This window comes from Nanorana parkeri, unplaced genomic scaffold (assembly GCF_000935625.1).
Source record: "Nanorana parkeri isolate BGI_ZX_2015 unplaced genomic scaffold, ASM93562v1 scaffold1403, whole genome shotgun sequence".
NCBI classification, from domain to species: Eukaryota; Metazoa; Chordata; class Amphibia; order Anura; family Dicroglossidae; genus Nanorana; species Nanorana parkeri.
The window spans coordinates 276,431-296,822 of NW_017307671.1; the positions used below are offsets into that span (position 1 = coordinate 276,431).

The 20,392-nt window shown below is 42.3% G+C and overlaps 1 protein-coding gene across 2 annotated transcripts in view; it reads right to left on the minus strand.

Moving 5' to 3' along the window:
* Nucleotides 1-20,191, minus strand: part of PIGG (phosphatidylinositol glycan anchor biosynthesis class G) — a 36,560-nt gene extending 16,369 nt beyond the window's left edge. Inside the window, exons 1-9 of one of the 2 annotated variants that reach the window (XM_018569814.1) lie at nucleotides 19,947-20,191; nucleotides 15,623-15,828; nucleotides 13,922-14,131; nucleotides 9,665-9,853; nucleotides 7,947-8,089; nucleotides 7,250-7,257; nucleotides 2,809-3,006; nucleotides 2,364-2,581; nucleotides 261-542 (exon numbers count right to left, since the gene is read on the minus strand). In XM_018569814.1, the coding sequence (XP_018425316.1) occupies nucleotides 261-542; nucleotides 2,364-2,581; nucleotides 2,809-3,006; nucleotides 7,250-7,257; nucleotides 7,947-8,089; nucleotides 9,665-9,853; nucleotides 13,922-14,131; nucleotides 15,623-15,828; nucleotides 19,947-20,100 (1,608 nt within the window). In that variant the 5' untranslated portion in view covers nucleotides 20,101-20,191. Of the gene's footprint in view, nucleotides 1-260; nucleotides 543-2,363; nucleotides 2,582-2,808; nucleotides 3,019-7,249; nucleotides 7,258-7,946; nucleotides 8,090-9,664; nucleotides 9,854-13,921; nucleotides 14,132-15,622; nucleotides 15,829-19,946 lie in introns of both variants that reach the window. The other variant, XM_018569813.1, reaches the window with a different exon arrangement.
* Nucleotides 20,192-20,392: the final 201 nt, after the last annotated feature.

Genomic DNA, 20,392 nt, shown 5'->3' on the forward strand with positions numbered 1-20,392 from the left:
TATTTATTATACACACACAAATGCAACTGCCCCAGAGCTGTTGGCTCCCATAATATCACTCTGCAAAAGATAAACAGTAGTCATTTCAGATATTGTTGTTTTCCAGCTCTACCATTGCCTGGATTCTTGAAGGTCATTCATAAAATCACAGAATAGATCTTATTCACATCACAGTGTTTAAATAAAGCATTCCCATACACAAAAGATAATAGCAGCAAAGTCTCTCCTGTCATGGGCACAATTCAATTATTTTTACTCACCTCATTGGAAGGTTTTAGTTGCAATAACATTTTGCCAAGAATGGATAAAATAATGCAAAGAAGTGCAGAGATGAGTCCCATAATTCCCATTGCTAACAGCCATGACATGCTGCAGAAAAAGCATGTGTTTTCTGAAGATGTGCATACGATGACATGGACGGCAGCCAGCACAAGGCAGGTCAAGTAGAAAAACAGTGAGAAAAGTGGTGTTGCAAGAGGCAAATCAAACTCTGCTTTATTGCCAAGAGCATTTGGAACACTCAGCAAAAGTAAGCATAAAATCTGCAAAGATACAGTAAATGTTTTAGTAATTTACACAATTAAAGACCAACTCTAGCAAAAACTTTTTTTCCCCATTTTTAATATATACTTGAGAAGAGTAAATATTTTGCTCCACTTTTCATGGATATCCCTGTCCTTTTGGGGAGTATTCACCTTACTTCCTGTGCCTGTGACAACCTGTTTCAGAAGGACAATAAATATCGCAAAGACAGGAAGGCAAAAACAGTAAATCTTACAGATGTACTAAAACTTCCCGTTTTTACTGAAAATTAGTATTTTGTTGCAGTCTGTGTCCACCTTTACTTACAAAAAAGCATTTGTTAATACAAGATAAAAATCATCTTAGTCAGGTTACATGATTCTGCTGATCTGTTTCCTATTCGAAAAGATACAGCCCAGAAGGGGGGATCGCTACAAATGCTCAAGTTGGTGATATAGTTACAAGACACTGCAAACGATTCAGTAGACATGGCATGGGGAAGTATTATCCTGTAAATGAGCATATATGGAAAGAAGGAGAAGCCAAGAGGTGATGATGATTGCATCATGAGTGGTTACACTGGAATAGTTATCATTTTGTTGTATGCCAGTATAAAAAATCCATATGAACTGTTATCCAGATTGGAGATGTAGTGCCCAATATGAATGCTGCTTGTAATCCAATAACAGTGACCAAACTTTCCTATTTCCAACCAGACAATTACAAATAATACTTTAGAAAACAAAATAAAACATCCCTTACTCAATAGGGTTTTCACTATATCAACATCTCAGACGCCTGGAAAAAGTGTTGGTCACAATGTCAGTCGTTCTTTTGTATATAAAATACAAACTTTATTTCACATTCAAAACATACAAAATACCCCTTTCAAAACTGTAAAAAAAAAACATATATCTGCAGGGCCCTCCAAATATAGGTGTATGCTTGTATAAAGTGACTGCAACTGCTTTAATCTATTAACTATACGTTAATCTCCTCTAGGTACTTTTGATTGTTAATCACTTCAATGTCAATGTACAAAAAGAGACTAGCGATGTGGAAACTACAGGTGAAACTCGAATAATTAGAATATCGTGCAAAGTTCATTTATTTCACTAATGCAACTTAAAAGGTGAAAACTATTATATGAGATAGACTCATCACATGCAAAGCAGGATAATTCAAGCCGTGATTTGTCATAATTGTGATGATTATGGCTTACAGCTCATGAAAACCCCAAGAACCCCAACTCCACAACCTCAAAAAAGTAGATTATAACATGCAATCAATAAAACAAGGATTGTACATAGAACAATATCGGACCTCTGAAAAGTACAAGCATGCATATGTACTCAGTACTTGGTTTGGGCCCCTTTTGCAGAACTTACTGCAATTACTTTTGCACGATATTCTAATTATTCGAGTTTCACCTGTATATACAGAGGCCTCCCTGGGATGGCAGCACACATATATACAAAGACAAACTAGTGATGTAGTTAACTATATACAGAGGCCTCCCTGGGATGACAGCACTATATGGCTATTTGGATCACGTGTTATCTTTATTCACACTGGGATTTGTCTGAAGGAGATATATGTTGTTAACAGTGACTACATAACGGAGAGCAGTGTCTGAATTGTATCAATCCAAAGGACTGGCTATTGAAAATTGGAGTACATTGATACATTGGTGTATAATTAAACAAATGGATATTTTTTTTATATGGAATATTTGGTGAAGACCTTCCATTACCTCTTTTGGTGTTTCCCCTTGCTTGTTACTTTAGAAAACAGTTTAATTCAAATATCAGATTATGCATATAAGTGATACCAGTCCTTACCTCTAAAGTTATGATAGCTCCAACAGTCATTGAATAAATATCATACTCTGCCACCTGTTTGCTTAATGTAGAACTCAATTTTTTCAGTGCTTCCAAATACTGTTTGAGAACCTTTCGGCCAAGATTAATAAGGACTTCAGAAGTATTTCCTTCCAAGTACAGCTTAATCCAATTTCCATGATATTTCTCTGCCTTCTTAAACAGTTCTAAGCCTTCATCTAAGTAATAATATAATAAAAATAATTGGGTCTATAAGCTGTTAAAAGACACCTTACACATACTGTAAAACACCAAGACAATTACACAACAGTAAACAATCTCTACTACATCTATAACGGCTTCCAAAATAAAAATAAAAACAATAGACTGATTGCTACAGGCACATGAAATAGCTTTCAGCACTAGTTTTCATACAAAAAAACTCCTTTTCTGGTTAGGAACATACCTTTCTCATAAGCTTCCATGTTCTCTTTTAGAAGCATACACAACTGATGTCCATTTAAATGAAGAAATCTCAGTTGTTCTCTCATTGTCTTGTGGTCCACAACTGCAGTTATAAACGTTCCTAAGCTGCTTCTTGAAATTGGCAGCCCAAGGCCCAGAGCCAACGTTGGAGCCAGATCTGTCTGCTGGATCTCTGGTACTGTGAACTGATCTAAAGAGAAAGCTATTCAAAACAGAGCTAATAATCAAAACATTATGCAGTTCTGTTAGCAAGATAACAACATAAAAATGTCAAAGGAAAGGTGGAAAATAGGTTATGTTCACAAGAAGAAATTCAGGCAGTCAAGTCTGTTAAATGTACAGCAGCAAAATGTAGTTGTCTTTTATGTTTTATTGGGTTCTACCTTATTAGTCTACATTATTAAGACGACATGGATATTTTCACATATCGTGGTGAAAGAGCACTATAGCTTCAAAATCAGTTACTCAGTCAAAAGCTTAGAGACAGAACCCAGGAGCAGCACAACTCAAAAGGTAGCAGCTGTGACTGAAATGCAGTGTTTGCGATGGTTATGGATCATCAGACCAGGCCTCTCTACCTCACCATGAGCTGTAAAGATCTGTCAGAGATTAGGCAATGCTCCCCTAAAGTAGCATTCAAAACATACAAATTTTCAGCAGCAAAGCTGTGCTTCCCTTGGATTGTGAATTATAAGACTGTAAGATGAAAGCAAACACTGATAGAAAAGGTCAGTGTATAAACACATATACAGTCATCTCTTCATAATGTGTTCAAATGGACCTGCGCTATGGTCATAGTGGTACACCCAGCTGCTCTGTTCAATTTGTATGGGATACACACAAATTAGCTCAATGAAATACAAATTACACTGCGCTCGAGTGAGTGATCTATATAAAATGTGATACAAATTTTAAAAATTGTGTCTTTGATTTAGTTTTCTCAGAAACCACTACACTCAAGTGTGGGATATAATAAAGTGATAAATATCTACAAGAAAATACAATCTCAGCCAAAAAGGTACAAACCTGTGACAAGTTCCATGTGTATATAAATAAATGTCTTATAACCAAATTAATCATATAAACAACAATCTAAGAAGTGTAAAGTGTTATAATAAATGTCCTTTAAAAATAAAGTAAAAAGTGATATTGAAAAAATCAATATGTCCATATGTGAAGTTGTAATGCTCCGTGCGTCTTGGTGCTCCATGTTTATTAACAGAAAATGTCCACACTCACCAGATAGCCTTTGTAAACTCGCTTAGGGTATATCCAATTGTTGGTCTGCCTCTCAACAATCCCTCTCAGAGACGTTCAGCAGCACCACCTTCTTTGGCTCTTTACAGATATAAAAGCCCCACGACTTCTCCACTTCAGGTCTCCTCATAAAAGGAGGTCCAGAAAGCGACCAAACATAGCTCAAAGGGAATAAATTAGGACATTCATAGTGCAGTATGTCCAATAACAAAAAAAACTTTATTAAAAAAGGTTAAAAATACTCACAAGAGTAAAAAAAACTAATTGCATATAAACACCGCACCGATGTGCTCCTTCTAAGACTGGGGTTTAGTGATTTCAACGTACACCCTCTCGTCTACGCGTTTCGTCATAGGACTTTGACGGGACAGCGCGCATGTTGAGTATCACTAACTGAGCCTTATAAAAAAGGTAAAATCGGAGATCATCCTTAATTGATCATGCCGTTCCAATACAGACAGATACCAACAGCCCAACCATAGCAATTAAAAAGGATCATCCCATACAGGAGTCCCTCAGATAAAATCCAAATGGAACTACAACTACCTGAACTGGTGCAAATTAAATGATATAATATGATGAACAGTGATAACAATGGTATCATGTCCTGCACATAATGTGAAAAATCCTTCCAATGGTATACCCACACACCTCAAAATAAGATGTATGAGTGTGCAGCGGTGACAGAGGGGGGAGGGGGGGTGTGGAGCGGTGATGGAGCAGTAACAGAGCTGGACAGTGGAGCTGTGTGTCAAGCGCTGTCAGGTGAAGGGAAGCAGCAAGGAGGGAACCCACTGGCAGGTAGCGGCCCGAGAGATCCGAAAGCGAGGTACCAAGGGATAATCCAAAAGGATTAGTCGAGCAAAATCCGAAGTCGAGGCGGGTAGCAAAGGGTCAGAGACGGTGGCCGGTCCAAGGTCGATACACGGGAAGTCAGCAGGAAGTTCAGTAAACGAGTAGCAAGGCACATAGGAAGCGTTGTATGTCACACCATAAGGTGGAATAACTCAGCACGGAGCCAGGGCTCTGACCAGGTTTTTATAGCCAGGGGATGTGGGTCCGCCCCTTCCCGAGGGCCAATGGCAGGCGAAAGGTGTGTGTGGGCTGGGGAACCTCCCCCAGCAAGGCCCACATCTGAAGCCTAAACAGGCGCATGCGTGTTGCGCGCTCGTCCCCGGGCTGTGCGCGCAGCCTGTGTACTGTGCACGCGCACCCGTCATGCGGCTTGCGCACGCGCAGTAGCTGCCGGGGCGACCGTGGGTCTGCCAGGTGGAAGGGAGGTCTGTACCCTACGTCGTACCCTCTGGCCTCGGGGGAAGGGGACATCCCTGGCTTCCTGACACTGTGACAGGCTCTGTCACCTCCCTCAGCCTCTGTCCCCGGCCGCTGCTCGTTCCTGTCACAGGAGTTCTAGCACAGTTCTGTGCAAGAACTCCTGTGTTGGAGGCAACAGGGTCAATAAAGAGTACCTGTCACCTCCGAATGCTATCACACAGGGGCTTGTTATCCTCTGTGTGATAGCAATAAAGTTAATTGAAAAAAATAGTTTAAAAAAAGTAAAAAATAAAAAAAGGAGATAAAGTAAAAATAATAAAATTAATAAAAATTTAACATTTTTACAAAGTAAATAAAAATTGAAAACCAACGGTCACGGAATCGCACACCACCGCCGAACGCGCTGGCAGTGCCATTATTTTCTAATGGTACCCCAGTCGCGCCAGGCAGATCGCGCGGTTTCCCCCCGCCACACCGCCCGTGCAGTCCCACACGAACGTGGTTGAAAACACTGTGCGGTGCGTGTCGCGAAAAAAGGTACATGTACCTTTTTTCAGCGATTGCCACGCAGATGTAACCCCATACATGCAGATGCAACCGCTGTATGCAACCGCACACGATCGCGCGTCCTGGGATTGCCCAAGTCTGCACCAACTCTAAAGGGTAAATTCACTTTCCCAAGTAATTTGGGAAAATGGAATTACCCACACAAATCTCCCTCCCACTATACTTACCTTTCGGCAAACGGTCCTTCCCGTCCACCAGTACGGGTGTACTATATGTACCCGTTCCATGTATTCTGAAATTTCGCTCGCAAATTGCGAGCAGTCGTTGGTCAGCACGGCACCTGCTAAATACGGTTTTGGGGAAAAAAACCAAAACAATTGTATCAGGACAAGTAGATTGTCTTGAGGGGCAAGTAGATCGGGCCCCCGCTTTAGTCCTTGGACAAGTAGTTTTTCCAAAAATGTCCACACCCCTGTACATGCATGAACTATAGCTTGAGCAGGGTGCAGTAAAAATACAAACATACCAGCGTTGGGGGACAGCGGCCGGAACATCGAGGCGGGTCTCTGTATCAGGTGGCTGCTGCTGGGTCCTCGCAGCTGAGGTAACGAAGGGAAGGGGGAGGAGTCCGGTGACGTCACGGACATCGACGTCAACATGAGGGACTCCTGTATGGGAGGATCCTTTTTAATTGCTATCGTTGGGCTGTTGGTATCTGTCTGTATTGGAACGTCATGATCAATTAAGGATGATCTCTGATTTTACCTTTTTATAAGGCTCAGATAGTGATACTCAACATGCACGCTGTCCCGTCAAAGTCCTATGACGAAACGCGTAGACAAACGGGTGTACGTTGAGATCACTAAACCCCAGTCTTTACATAGAAGGAGCACATTAGTGCAGTGTTTATATGCGATTCGTTTTTGGACTCTTGTGAGTATTTTTAACCTTTTAATAAAGTTTTAATTGGACATTCTGCACTATGAATGTCCCCATTTATTCCCTTTGAGCTATTTTTGGTCGCTTTCTGGACTTCCTTTATGAGGAGACCTGAAGTGGAGAAGTCGTGGGGCTTTTATATCTGTATAGAGCAGGAGAAGGTGGTGCTGCTGAATGTCTCTCACAGGGATTGTTGAGAGGCAGACCAACAATTGGATATACCCTAAGCGAGTTTACAAAGGCTATCTGGTGAGTGCAGACCTTTTCTGTTAATAAACGTGGAGCACCGAGACGCACGGAGCATTACAACTTCACATATGGAGATATATATTTTTTGATTATCACTTTTTACTTTAAAATTTTTAAAGGACATTTATTATGACACTTTACACTTCTTAGATTGTTGTTTATATGATTAATTTGGTTACAAGACATTTATATACACATGGAACTTGTGTACATCACGGGTTTGTACCTTTTTTGCGGAGATTGCATTTTCTTGTATATATTTATCACTTTATTATATCCCACATTTGAATGTAGTGGTTTCTGAGAAAACTGCATCAAAAACACAATTTGTTGGATTTGTATCACATTTTATATAGATCACTCACTCGAGCGCAGTGTCATTTGTATGTCATCTCTTCATAATGATTGGCTGCAAAAGCTATTGTTCCCCATTTTCAGAATGGCATACATTACATCTAGAGAACTGCATAGTTCTCATTATTATAACCTGTTACCCAAAACCTGCAGTTTAGATGTCAAAAAATCAGCTCGTGAACCCCTATCCCACCCCCACCTTACTCCAAATCCCCCTAAGGTTTACTGGTATTTTTTGTAGCTTGGAAATAATCACATTTAATCTCTGCCACTATCTTGATTAAAAGCCCTGGCCACAAGTACTAACAAAATTCCTGAGTTTTAGGTATTCTATGCATACCAAACACCATTTTGGTCCATGATGAGGTCTAAAGTGCTTGATCTGTCAGGATATCTAGTACTGTATTCATTCTCCATAGTTCTTTCCAAAAGGAAAAATTTATTTTCGTACAGTCAAAACAATTCAGAAAAATGTCAACACATTAACTTTTACATTCTCCGTTTAAAAAGAACCAGCTATAATCTGAGATATACCACATACCAGCTTTGTTTTGGAATGCTGAACTTATTAAAACAAGTGGAGTCTGTATTTCTTCTTCTGAAGATCCCCCATGACTGCCCACTTCTGACATACCATGGTCACCGCACACAACAATTACATTTGGAGCAGAATCTTCATCCTATATTTTAGTAAAAAAAAAAAAATAGCCTGTGATTTCTGAGATGTGCTTCAGTCAGACCAAAATAGGTCACATATTATATAAATTAAAATAGAACTAAATACTCACAAAAGAACACTGTTTTGCAGAGAAAAACAGGATCACATTATTTTTTGTAAATAACTCCTAAATTCTGGTACCTTTTTAAAGTCTTAAAATCCCATAACATCATATAAAACACATTTACTGTGACAGTCAGAAACAAAATGTCATGTTAAATCCTCACATATATCCTCAACCATCTGCAATTCCGCTATCAGAGTTATATTTCTCACATGCAGTATAACATTAAGGCACATTAAGGCACATTAAGTGTGGGGAATTTATCAAAACTGGAGCAGACAAAATCTTCAGAAGTTGCTATAGTAGCCAATCAGCTTCCCTATTCAGTTTGTTCAGTTAAGCTTTGAGATAGAATTGGTCCCAATGGGCAACTGCTCCAGTTTTGTTCAATTCCCCTCAGTATGTTTAAATAAATGTAATGCTAATTCTTGTAGCAGGATAAGAACAACTGAACATGTTTCCCAGATTTAAATGATCTGCTTCAGCAGATCATTTGAATGTATATACTAGAGATGTCATGATACCATTTTTTCAAGACCAAGTACAAGTACTGTCCCTCATGTAGTTGCCGATACCAATTACCGATACTTTTCTTAAAAGGGACCTGCAACATTTAAAAAAAAAACAATACAGACTAATGATTAGGCAGCCTCTAAATATGGAGGGGTTAATCGTAGGCAGCCTGTGGTTATGGAGGGAATAATCGCAGGCAGCCTGCGGTTATGGAGGGGATAGTCGCAGGCAGCCTGCGGTTATGGAGGGGATAATCGCAGGCAGCCTGCGGTTATGTAGGGGAAAATTGCAGACAGCCTGCGGTTATGGAGGGGATAATTGCAGGCAGCCTGTGGTTATGGAGGGCATTCTCTGGTGTTGGAGGTGTTTAGGCAGCATTTTAACAATATTCAGCAGGTGGCAAACTCGACAAATATCCTGAAAATGCTATGCGCGCATGCGCACCGCAACTGTACAGCGCTCCAGTCTTTCTGAGCACCGGAAGTGAGGTAGTTGGAGATTTCGATTAGTTGGAGCTTTCGATAGATCACCGGCGGCATATCCCCTAGATCAGCAGCCGGAGATAGTGCAGCCGTCCAGGTGTCCTGCGGTCCAGGTGTCCCGCAGCCCGCTGTGATTTCCTGCTCTCGGGCATGTTTCTGTAAAAAAGGCACCGTGCAGTAAGATGAGATAGAAAGCCCGGGCAGCAGGGCTCCGTGAACAATCATCCGCATGGCTCCATTGCCTAGCCACAGTGAGTCAACAGACATGTAGACTTGCATGTAAGACAAGGTATGTGTCTGATATATTACAGCTGTTATGCAGCAGACTGGAAAACAGGGCTCCCACTAATAGTTAGTCTACATATCACTATATTTAATTCAAAAACAGAAAGAATAAAAGAATTAAACACTGCAATAACTACTCAAAATGTGTGCACACTAATATTTTCCTTTTAAGCAGGTTTTAAAAGTGTCTCACCTTTAACAAGAGAGCAGAGTGAATTCTTTTCAAGACTAAGTCCATTTCATAAAGTTTTGGCCCAATCAAATGACTGTGTGGTCCAGTCAGATGTCCAATGTGATCTAATCCAAGATAGTGAAGGACCAACATATCCCAATCATTTCTCTTTAAAACATCATCTAAGTGTCTGGTTACATTGTTGTCAACCTGGAGAAAAACAGAACAACCAGATACAGAAATATATAGTATTTTTTTCCAAAAACAAACAAACATTTAACACATTAAAATATCTTAACAGGAGCCTGTTCTCAAAAAATATGCAAGCTGCTCTTGAAAACACTCTTTGCTTGGTTTCCCTGCAGCTTCAAAAACACTTCAGTACATTCTGAGTCTTTTTTTTTTTTTAATTATTTCGGTTTATTGGATTTTTCAGGTAATATACAAAAAACACAATACAGCCAGAGCGGATAGTGGTGGGCTTTAATCAATGTTGGAGAGATGTAGGAGAGGTGCGTCTCCTGAAGGAAGACTACGTCAGCTTCGCTTCTTTCAATCTCCGTCAGGATCTGGTAGCGTTTACGTGGGGAGTTCAGGCCCCGTACATTATACGTGATTACTTTTAAAGCCGCCATTGATATATTCCGTAGGGGGTCTCCGCAGAAGACCTTGAGGACCAGAGCAAGTTCACAACAAATAGGGTACATGGTGGAATAGGTGTACGGAGCTGCAGTGTGGACCAGGTGTGTGGGGGTGCAGTGTGGACCAGGTGTGTGGGGGTGCTGTGGTGGAACAGGTGTGCAGTGTGGAACAGCTGTGTGGAGAGGCAGTGGTGTATAGGGGTGCAGTGGTGGAATAGGTGAATGGGGGTGCAGTATGGACCAGGTGTATGGGTGTGAAGTAGTGGAATAGGTGTATGGGGGTGCAGTGGTGAAATAGGGGTGCAGTGTGATACAGGTGTGCAGGGATGCAGTGGTGGAATAGGTGTGCGGGGGACGGGGATTCCGCTGCCCATAGGCGTTGAGTGAGCCCGCATTCGGTCTCTTGGCTGAGGCCGACTTTTGGCCTCTTTTCCCCCCCATGAGGATAGCAAGGGAGTCCGGCGAAGTGTCCTTGTGTCACGAGCAACTCGGGGATGGAGCGGGAGCTTCAGTTAAACACGTCCAGCCGCCATAGGTAAGCCACGCCCCCCACATTCTGAGTCTTTGATGCCTAGCAAGTTCTGACTTATTGATGAGGTGTATTTTGAATGATTTGTTGAATAAATTTGCACCAACATTCACCCATTTTTAACCAAGATTTGACTTTTCACATTCCCACAGTGGTTTTTGCACAATTTTAAACAAGACTTGTCTGTCTTGTTTAACTGCAGGCTAGAATCCCCATAGAAAGGAAGCAGCTAGTGTGCATCCTCCCTGGTACAGCATGCATCATCAGCACATCATGGGCATGCACAGCTTTACTGCTCTGTCATGCATACCCATGATGTAACAACAACGCACATTTTGACAGCCTTTCCTACTGTCCTGTCATTGGGTGTCGCCAGCAAATCTCGTGCACTCCTACTTGCAGTCATGGATTGTTCAGTTTGGACTTAAAATGTGATGAAGGCAGGGGCAGATACCATTTAGCATTTCTAGAAGGTGGTTAATAATGGCATCCCCTGTATTTTTTATATTTCTTATATTAAAATTAATAAGGTGATACTGTTGAAAAGATCCTGCTTTTGGTAGTTAATGTTGAAAAATACCAATGCTCTGTCCTTGTCTCCCACCTGTGCCCCTGCATTGTCACCTGGCTACAAGGACTTCCAATGGAGACTACAAGTGTCCGTTTCAACACACATTTTGCAAGCATGGTTCACATGAAACCCATCCTGAGAAATGCCATGCAGCCATTGGAGCGCATGCATGTAGACACGAATTAGCAACAAAGAAGCTCGGAAGAGTAGCAGCCCTTATATGCATCAAAAAGTGCAAAAAAATAAAAAAGGTGAAAACATATTTTTTTTAAATGCAATAATTGATGTTCTTTTTTTACACTGTGTTAGCAAACTAAAAGGTCATAAAGTTAGAGTTTACAATAGGGATGCACAGATACTTTTCGAGTACCAGTGCAGATACTTGGCATTTTCATGAGAACTATCAGGGTTGCAGCGGTTGCAGCTGGGACCTAGCTCTGGCACTCCACCATTGTCCTGAAATCATTAGTCTGTATTGTTTTAGAAAAACTGTCACATGACAATAAACAAAAATGTATCAGTACTCGTACTTGTAAGTACTCGGCAAGTACCAGTACTCGTACTCGCAAAACTGGTATCTGTGCATCCCTTTATTTATAAAAACAAAATCGTACATTAAAACAGAGATGTACAAATCCCTGTAGCTCCGTGTGCGCGTTACAAATGACAGCTGCCTCCTAATTTTTTTATTTTTCTCTAGTCTAGTCTTGGAGCTCAAAAGTATCGGTACATGTACTCGTACTTGTACCGAGTACTGTACTTGGTATCTGTGCAACCCTAGTTTACAACATTGGTCAAAAGTTTTTGGTTTAAAAGAATTGGAGGTAAAAATGAAGTAATGTAATTATTTTAACAAATATTTAAGCTAAATATCTGCCTCATCAGAGTATCCACCTTTTTCAGATATAACAGCCAAACACACACATGGCATTCTTTTTTCAATGGAAATAAATCATTGTTTAGAAAGTTGTTCTTGCAGAAGTTCCAAGAAATGTGTTGCACTTGTAGGTTACTTTGCCCTCACCATTCTTCAGAAGGAACAAACAGCAATTAAAAAAATCTCAGAACTTCTAATCCTTTCTCACTCAAATAAAAAAATGTTATGTGTCCTCAATAGACAGATTTCCCATCAGCTCCTATTCTGAAAGAAAGTGAGGGAGAAAACTCCTCATTAGGATCACAGACAGCAATAAAAACCTGATGGAGATTGTGTGCATGGATTCCCTGCTGATCAGAGCAGTACAGAATGGATGTCACCGCTGTGACATCCATGTCCTTACAGTTTTTTTCCCCTCTATCTTGCAGTGGAAAGACAGCGGAAAAAAACTGAACTAACCGGCCCCATGATAGCTCTATGGGGAGTCGGATGTAAACAAAAGTTTCAGTTTCCATCAGATTACTCCTGATACGTCATAATCGCATCCGCCAAAGTGGAACTTGTGTTTGGATCGGATGTAATCGGATGTAAATGGACGCCGGTCAGGTTTAGATCCAGCTGCCTATAGGCTTCCAATCCGATCCGCCTAAAAAACTGACAGGTGGACCTGATAGGACCGCTGACTAAAAGGGGCCTAAGCCTTCCCTTCTATACAGGCAGTCCCCGACTTACGGACGTCCGGCTTACGGACAATCCGTACTTATCCGAAATGTACCGGCAGCCGCCAGTACATTCAGGAGAACTGTGGCTGCAGCGGCCTGTGTACCTTCAAATCCCCGCTGCTCTCCCTGTGTTGGCGGAGGCAGAGGGGACACAGGCCGCTGCATTCCTCCGCTGCTCCCCGTACCTCCATTGCTGTCCTGGCCTCCTCTTCCGCTGGTCCATCGGCTTCACCGGTCCGGCCGCGGCTCCTCTGCCCCGTCCCCCTGCCTCCTCTTCATCTGCAGGCTGGGAGCCATACCCAGTCTGCTATTGGATATTTCTTAAACGCAATAGCAAGCTGACTATTGTACCCGCCCACTGCCTGCTGTCAATCACTATGGGAGGACCTGATAGAGAACTTTCTCCTTCAGGCCCCTTCTCTGCTGATTGACAGCAGGCAGATGCAATAGCCAGCCTGCTATTGCAATTTGAGATATCCAATAGCAGGATGGCTATTGCTCCCAGCATTAAAATATAAAAAATAAATAAAATAAAAAAGTTTTAAAAAATAAAATTAAAAAAAGACAAAAAAAAGTTAAATAAAAATTAAAAATGCAAACAAATTTAAAAAAAAGTTTATAAAATAAAATTAAAAATAGAAAAAAAACCTTTTTTGGTGTGTCATTTTAAATAAACATTTTTTTATTATATTATAATCTTCTGAACATCAGGAACAGACAGCAAAACAAACGTGACCCTTCCCTATGCTATCCAAAAATGTTTTTGGGTTGGAGTTACACTTAAAGAAAGTACAACCTACAGTCCCTATCTTGTATGTAACCCAGGGACTGCCTGTAAAAAAAAAAAACGTTTTGGCTGGAGTTGGGCTTGAGATTTGATTAATATTAGAACCGTAGCATACATATAAATATATATTTTTTAAAAACAACCAACATACCTCAGTAAAGTCTGAAACAAAAAAGGATGTTGTTCCATCATACTCCACAAAATGTTTTGGGAAAAGCTTTATCCAAGTATCATCACCATAAAAAAATATTCTTTTCCCTGCCTGCTTTGCCTGCCATATCAAATTGTCTTCCTGCAGTTCTTGCGTGTTGAGGTTCATGACGATATCAATAAATCCAGGTATGGTGCCAGTCATCAGGGCCTGCAGTTATAGAATTGGTCAGATTTAGTGTAACATTGCTTTGACCAACTAAGCAGTTTCTGCTTGAAGTCAACAAATCAGAATAATAACAAATTTCAGTAGAGAAACATAGCTTCACTTCCAACAATGCATTTTAAAAGTACCTTAAAATTCTTGTCTATAATCAGGCCATATGATGTTGTTTCCAATGTTAAAAGACACTGTCTAGGGATTGTTGCAGAAGCCATACTTTTATAAAAAGGCATGCTAATCAAGCATAAAGATCGCTACAAATAAGAAATCCAGTTAGACTGGTAACTTTAATTCCAGGAATCTTCCAGGACAGCACATGAGAGATATAGGCACCTCACCAAAAACGCTTTAAAAAGGAAGTTCTACTGCAGAAGTAGAAGTAGGAAACCGTGTCCCTGCTGCTCGTTACTGCTGCTCCTCCCCGTATCCCTGCTGCTCCTCCATGCCCCCTCTAACGGCTTGAGGAGGACCTGAAGAACTGTCCCTTTCTGTTCCCTCCTCTTCTGATTGACAGCAGGCAGTGGGCGGGTGCAATAGCCAGCTTGCTATTGGCTATTGCAATTTGCAATAGCAAAAAGTAGGCTGGCTATTGCTCCAAGCCACTGCCTGCTGTGTTTACATTCAGCTGCTTCAGTAGGCTGCTATCATGCCCCAGCTAAAACTATTGAAGTGGAAAGGTGACACTAGAGGTCGAATAGACCCCTAATGTCACCTTAAAGAGGACCTGTCATCTCCAATGCGCTTTCACATAGAGGGCTTGTGAGCCCCCTCATGTGATAGTAATGAATTACAAAAATAAAGTTTTAAAAAATAAAGTTAAAATAAAATAAAAAAATACCCCAAAAATGTTTTTAAGTCTCCTTAAGTCCCCGGGTGCACTTACGTATGAAAATGACGATTGTGCTGCACATGTCAAGTATCAGGTACCCGTCGATACTGATACTTCCGGTAGCATGGAGCCAGGTTTCCGGTCAATCAGGAAGCCGGGAGGTGGGTCATAACCCGCTGCCCGGATACCTGATTGCCTGGGAAGCCCACTCTGTGCTGTTTGGTGAGCTGATGCTGATTGGAAAGAAAGCCGGCTTCTCGACCAATGAGGATTAGCCGGGAAGCCGGCTCCATGTTCCCTCGTGGCACTGCTGGTCAGAGAAAATCTCCCTCTGACCGGTAGTTCCAGTATCGGGGGGTAAGTATCAGAGCATTTGGGAGAGTACGAGTACTTGCCCAAATACTCGGTATCGGCACCGATACTAGTATCAGTACATCCACAGAAAAAATAAATCGGCCAACTAATCAATTATGAAAATAATCGTTAGTTGCAGCCCTAGTAAGAAGGGGGTGATGATTCACTTTATCCACCTTATAGACCAAAGCACTTCTTAAATGTAAGAAATGGGCCTGTTTACTCAGTGACAACTTTGTAATATATTTAGATATTGAAGTATTACATACATTGTAAGTTCAAACACTGGTACAAACCTTAATCCGAGGCATGGTAACAGTTGGCGCAGATGCTCTTGCTATAAAGCTGTGTGTTGTTCCTTTCTGAATAAGTTGTGTAATATAAGGCATGTGCTCTTTGCCTTTTATTCCAAATATAAAGTCCTGCCTCAAGCCATCTATGAGAAGAATGACAACTCTTTTGAAAAGAGGGTGTGGAGGCTGAGTCCAGTTGGATGATAAGCCTGTAAAGTTCAGAAATAAATAATATTATTGAGCAGTAATTAAAAAGGAGGCACCACGTAACATGAGGTATTCAGAAAAAACATTGTAAAATAACTAAAAAAGGCTTTTTTTTATTATGTTCCAAACTCATTTCTTACTTTTAAAAACACTGTATTTCCCTGACTTTTCCAAGCAGCAGCTTCTGCTGTTTTTTGCACGTTCTGGTCATTTCCACGCTGCAGGAGAGGCTGGCAAAGCAGGGAGAGGGTGGGGATGTGGGTGGGACATTAGGGAAGAGGGGTGGAGTAGTGAGGGAGTAGTGAAAAAACAGTGTACTCATTTCTAACCACAGTGCAATCACATATGTGACTACAACGGGAGACATTAGGAATGAAATGTGGACTCAGACATACAAGAAATGTATGTGGTTCTCAGCATCTTTTCAAAGGGTATTTAGGGGGACTAAATGGACATAGAAATATAAAGATACAGGTTGAGAGATGTTAAAATGGGATGCTGAAGCAAAGATGTTTGTTTTATGACTATAGTGATGATTTAACCCTTGCAGTAGGGCTACCCCCACACAGTAAGGGTTTACTGCTTGTTTTGGTCTAGGGAGGAAAAAAAACAAGTTACACTCACCCGATCCTCCAACCTGGCTGCCTATGACAGTGTTCCCTCCAGCCTGTCTCCCCCTCCTCCCCTGCCCTGAATGGGCAAATGACAGGGTCACTTTGACTCCCATTCACACCTGAGCATGTTGAACAACAACGCTCAACACGAAGAACCCTTTTTAATGGTTCCCATTGGTACAGCTGAGCTTTGTGTCTCTTCTAGCTAATAAAAGTACATTAGTTTATTTTGGTCAGAATCGCACGCTTTTGGACCCACAAGCTTCAATGTAAGCGTCTACACACTGTGTGTATTTTGCGCCTAACAATTGTCCTCCTAGTAACTAGTTTTCCATTGGCTAAAACAAAAACGCTGAAGCCTGTAAAATACACAAAAACAACATCTGACTCATGACTGCGCACAGGGCCGATTTCCGTCAAGGCCACCGAGGCCGGGCCTCTGGGCGGTAGGGAGCAGAGAGGCGACAGGGGTGTGGAATATCCCGACGCCTGGGACATGCAGTTCCGAGCGCCAGGTGGGTAGTCATTTACTACATTTAGCCCTGCTTTGGGCAAGCAGAGCCAAATGTAGAGCGGAGAAAGCTGCACGTTCGTTTACAAGTGATCTCGGCGACGTCGCCAAAATCACTTGTAATAACACTGCAGGTGCGTCCTCCCCCCTCCGTGTATCTCTCTCCCCACTAGCCAGAGATCCTCTCTTCAGGATAGAGAGCGGGGAGCAAAGCGAAGGACGTCCTTTCTCCGCTCTGCTCCGTGTAAACAGTGAGAGGGGAAAGCTGCACTCGCAGCCCTTTCCCTTTCAGCTATCACAGGAGATCCAGCACAGTGCTGTGCTAGAACTCCTGTATTGGAGGTGACAGATTCAATAAAGAGAACCTATCACCTTCAAATGCTATCACACAGGAGCTTAGCTCTTGTGTGATAGCAATAAAATTAAGTGGAAAACAAAAATGTAAAAAAATTATTAAAAAAATTAGGGATGCACCGATATATCGGAGACCGATACATATCGGCCGAAATAGCGCTTTTGGGGAAATGCCGAAACAAAAAATTTGCTGATAATGACCCACCTCCTCTGCCCGCCCATAGTACAAACTCCAAACACTGCCCACCAATCTGAAGCCCCCGCCACCTGCTATGACTCTGCCCAGACCCCACTCGGACTGACCTGACTTCTGTATGAGCGGCGAAAATCCTCCTGTCTGCAGGTTTATCAATATTAATACCCCGCAATAGATGGCCACATTGAAAATGAGGGATGGAGGCAGGGGGGTTAGTGGGGTCGGCACATGGCATAGCTAAGAATTCCTTCAGGCCCGCTCCTCTAATCCACAGTTATTTGCTGTGCTTACAATCAGCTCCCGGCGGCATAATTTTACTTTGTTCCAGCCTGGATGTCTTCTGCACTGCAGAGGCAACTCCGCTCACCCACATCAACCCATTTTCAAGACCCCCCCAATCACACCTCACCATCTCCCGCTGGCCGCTCCGCTGCCTCTGCTCGCTCTGCTTCCCCGTATACCATTTAACGGAGGTAAGATCGTACTGCAGTGACTGAAAACAATACCAAAACTGCTATTGGCTATTTCAAAATTCAATAGCCAATCGCAGGTTGGCTATTGGACCCGCCCACTGCCTGCTGTCAATCAGCAGAGGAGAGGACCTGAATGAATAAGTTCTCCTTCAGGTCCGCTCCTCTACTGACTGACAGCAGACAGTGGGCGGGTCCAAAAGCCAACCTGCGATTGGCTATTGCATTTTGAAATAGCCAATAGCAGGTTTGCTATTGTTTTTAGTCACTGCAGTATGATCTTACCTCCGTTAAATAGTAGAGAGGGCAGCAGACCTGGCAGAGGCTGCGGAGCGAGCGGCCAGCGGGAGATGGTGGGGTGTGAGTGGGTGGTCTTGGGAATGGGGTGATGTGGGGAAGCGGAGTTACCTCCGCAGTGCAGGAGACGTCCAAGCTGGAACCAAGTAAATGACAGCTGCCGGCAGCAAGATTATGCCGCCAGGAGCTGATTGTAAGCACAGCAAACATTAGAGGTTGCAACATTCAGCCGGCTACTGCCTATGGCTATTTGAAATAACCAATGGCAGGCTGGTTATTGTTCCCAACCACTATGGATCAGAGGAGCAGATCTACAGATCTGAAGGAGAGCTTACTCCAGGTCCACTCATCTGCTGATTGATCGTAGTTGAGTGTAAAGGTGACAGTAGGGGTTTAATATACCCCTACTGTCACCTCCAATGTGCTATCACATAGCCCCCTCCCCCCCCCCATGTGATAGCAATGACGTTAAGTAAAAAAATAAAAGGTAAATAAAAAAAAAAAATCAGTGTCCCCCCCACCCCTGTGTGCATTGGAAACATAAGTGGGATGCACCAACGTATAAGGACGATTGCACTACACATGTTTGGCACCGCTGCGTGTGCCAGAGTGGAAGCAATAATTATGGGGCCAATATTCATGGATAACTGAACTGATTACTGGGTTTTTAAAGCGTCACCTATGGATATTTTGTCACCATTTTACGGGGGCAATTTTTAACCCTGGCATGTTGGCTATTTGTTTACATGGCACAACCTCATCTTTTAAATCTAATTAAAAAATTGGGTATTACATTTAGGGATGCACCGATAAATCAGCCGAAAATGGCACTTTTGGCATAATGCCGAAAGTGCCATTTTTCTGCCGATACATCGGCGCATCCCTGCTTTCTTTCCTCCCCGCTGGGCGCTGCTCTGTGTCCCAGCGGGGAGGAGAGAAACTGTGATAGCCGGCCGAGCACTGCGGGACGAGAGTGCTGTGAGCGGCCGGCGTCTCTCCTCTCACACCGCTCAGCCTCCTATCAAAGTTTTCGGTTTCGGCCTGACAATTAATTTTATTTCGGTTTCATTTTGGTTTTAAAATATCCATTTCGGTGGACCTCTAAAAAAATAATTAAATAAAATGTATTAAAAAAAACTAAAAAGTAAAAATACGATAAAATTATTATAAAAAATTAAAAGGTAAAAGATAAGATAAATAAAAAAAAATTAAAAATAAATATAAAAGTGCTAAAAAAGTTAAATAAAAAATAAAATTAACCCTGCAGCCTTCACCATCTGGTTGCCATTATCTATTGGGGGGGTTGGCAGGGAGGGGGACGTATTGAGGAACCAGGTCTTGGGGCAGCAGAGAGAGTAAATCTGGCCCTGACTGTGCAGGCTGCTTTATACATTTGAATTTGGGGAGGCTCTGCATGGCTCCATCCACAGAGCCACAGACCCTTTGACAGGCTCTATGAATACAGAAACTACACTTTCCATCAGCCACTGCGGAAGCCAGAGCATTGAACCAGTGATCGGTTGCAACTCTACTGGCTCCAATGCAAAAAAAAACGCATGCACATTTTTTTTCTTTTATGAAGAAGTGTGTATTTAGTATTATGTTCTAAAAGGTGGACTTTGCCTTTCAGCATCCCAGCAAACCTTGAAATGTGCAAGAAGGGCTTGTAGTATTTTACCTGCTGCCGAAGGCTCTGCAGGTACATCCGATGCGCTGTTTCTCCTGGACTGAGAGCGAACAGGAACAGGGAAAAACCCACGCAGGAACAGAACCAGCCCGACCACCTGGACAAGCAGGCAGCAGCAAGCAAGTACTGACGATCCGACCTTCATGGCTTCTCCGTCACAGTCCCCCGGATACCAACCAGGCTGTAGTAAACATCTGGATGAAAGAACACAGCGACGGTGACAGTTCCTGGTTACACTTCCGGATTACGGAGGCATGGTGGGGACAAACCAGTGGAAAGGCAAAGCGCTCGCTCTACAGTGTAAATTCTACTCACATGATCATACGGATCTACCAATGAGAAAAGACCATAACATGCCCTTTTCAAAGTCTCGGGAAGTGCAGTGAATACACGAGTGCCTTATTGGGAAGTAGAGCATTGCGATCTGTCGTCTTGCC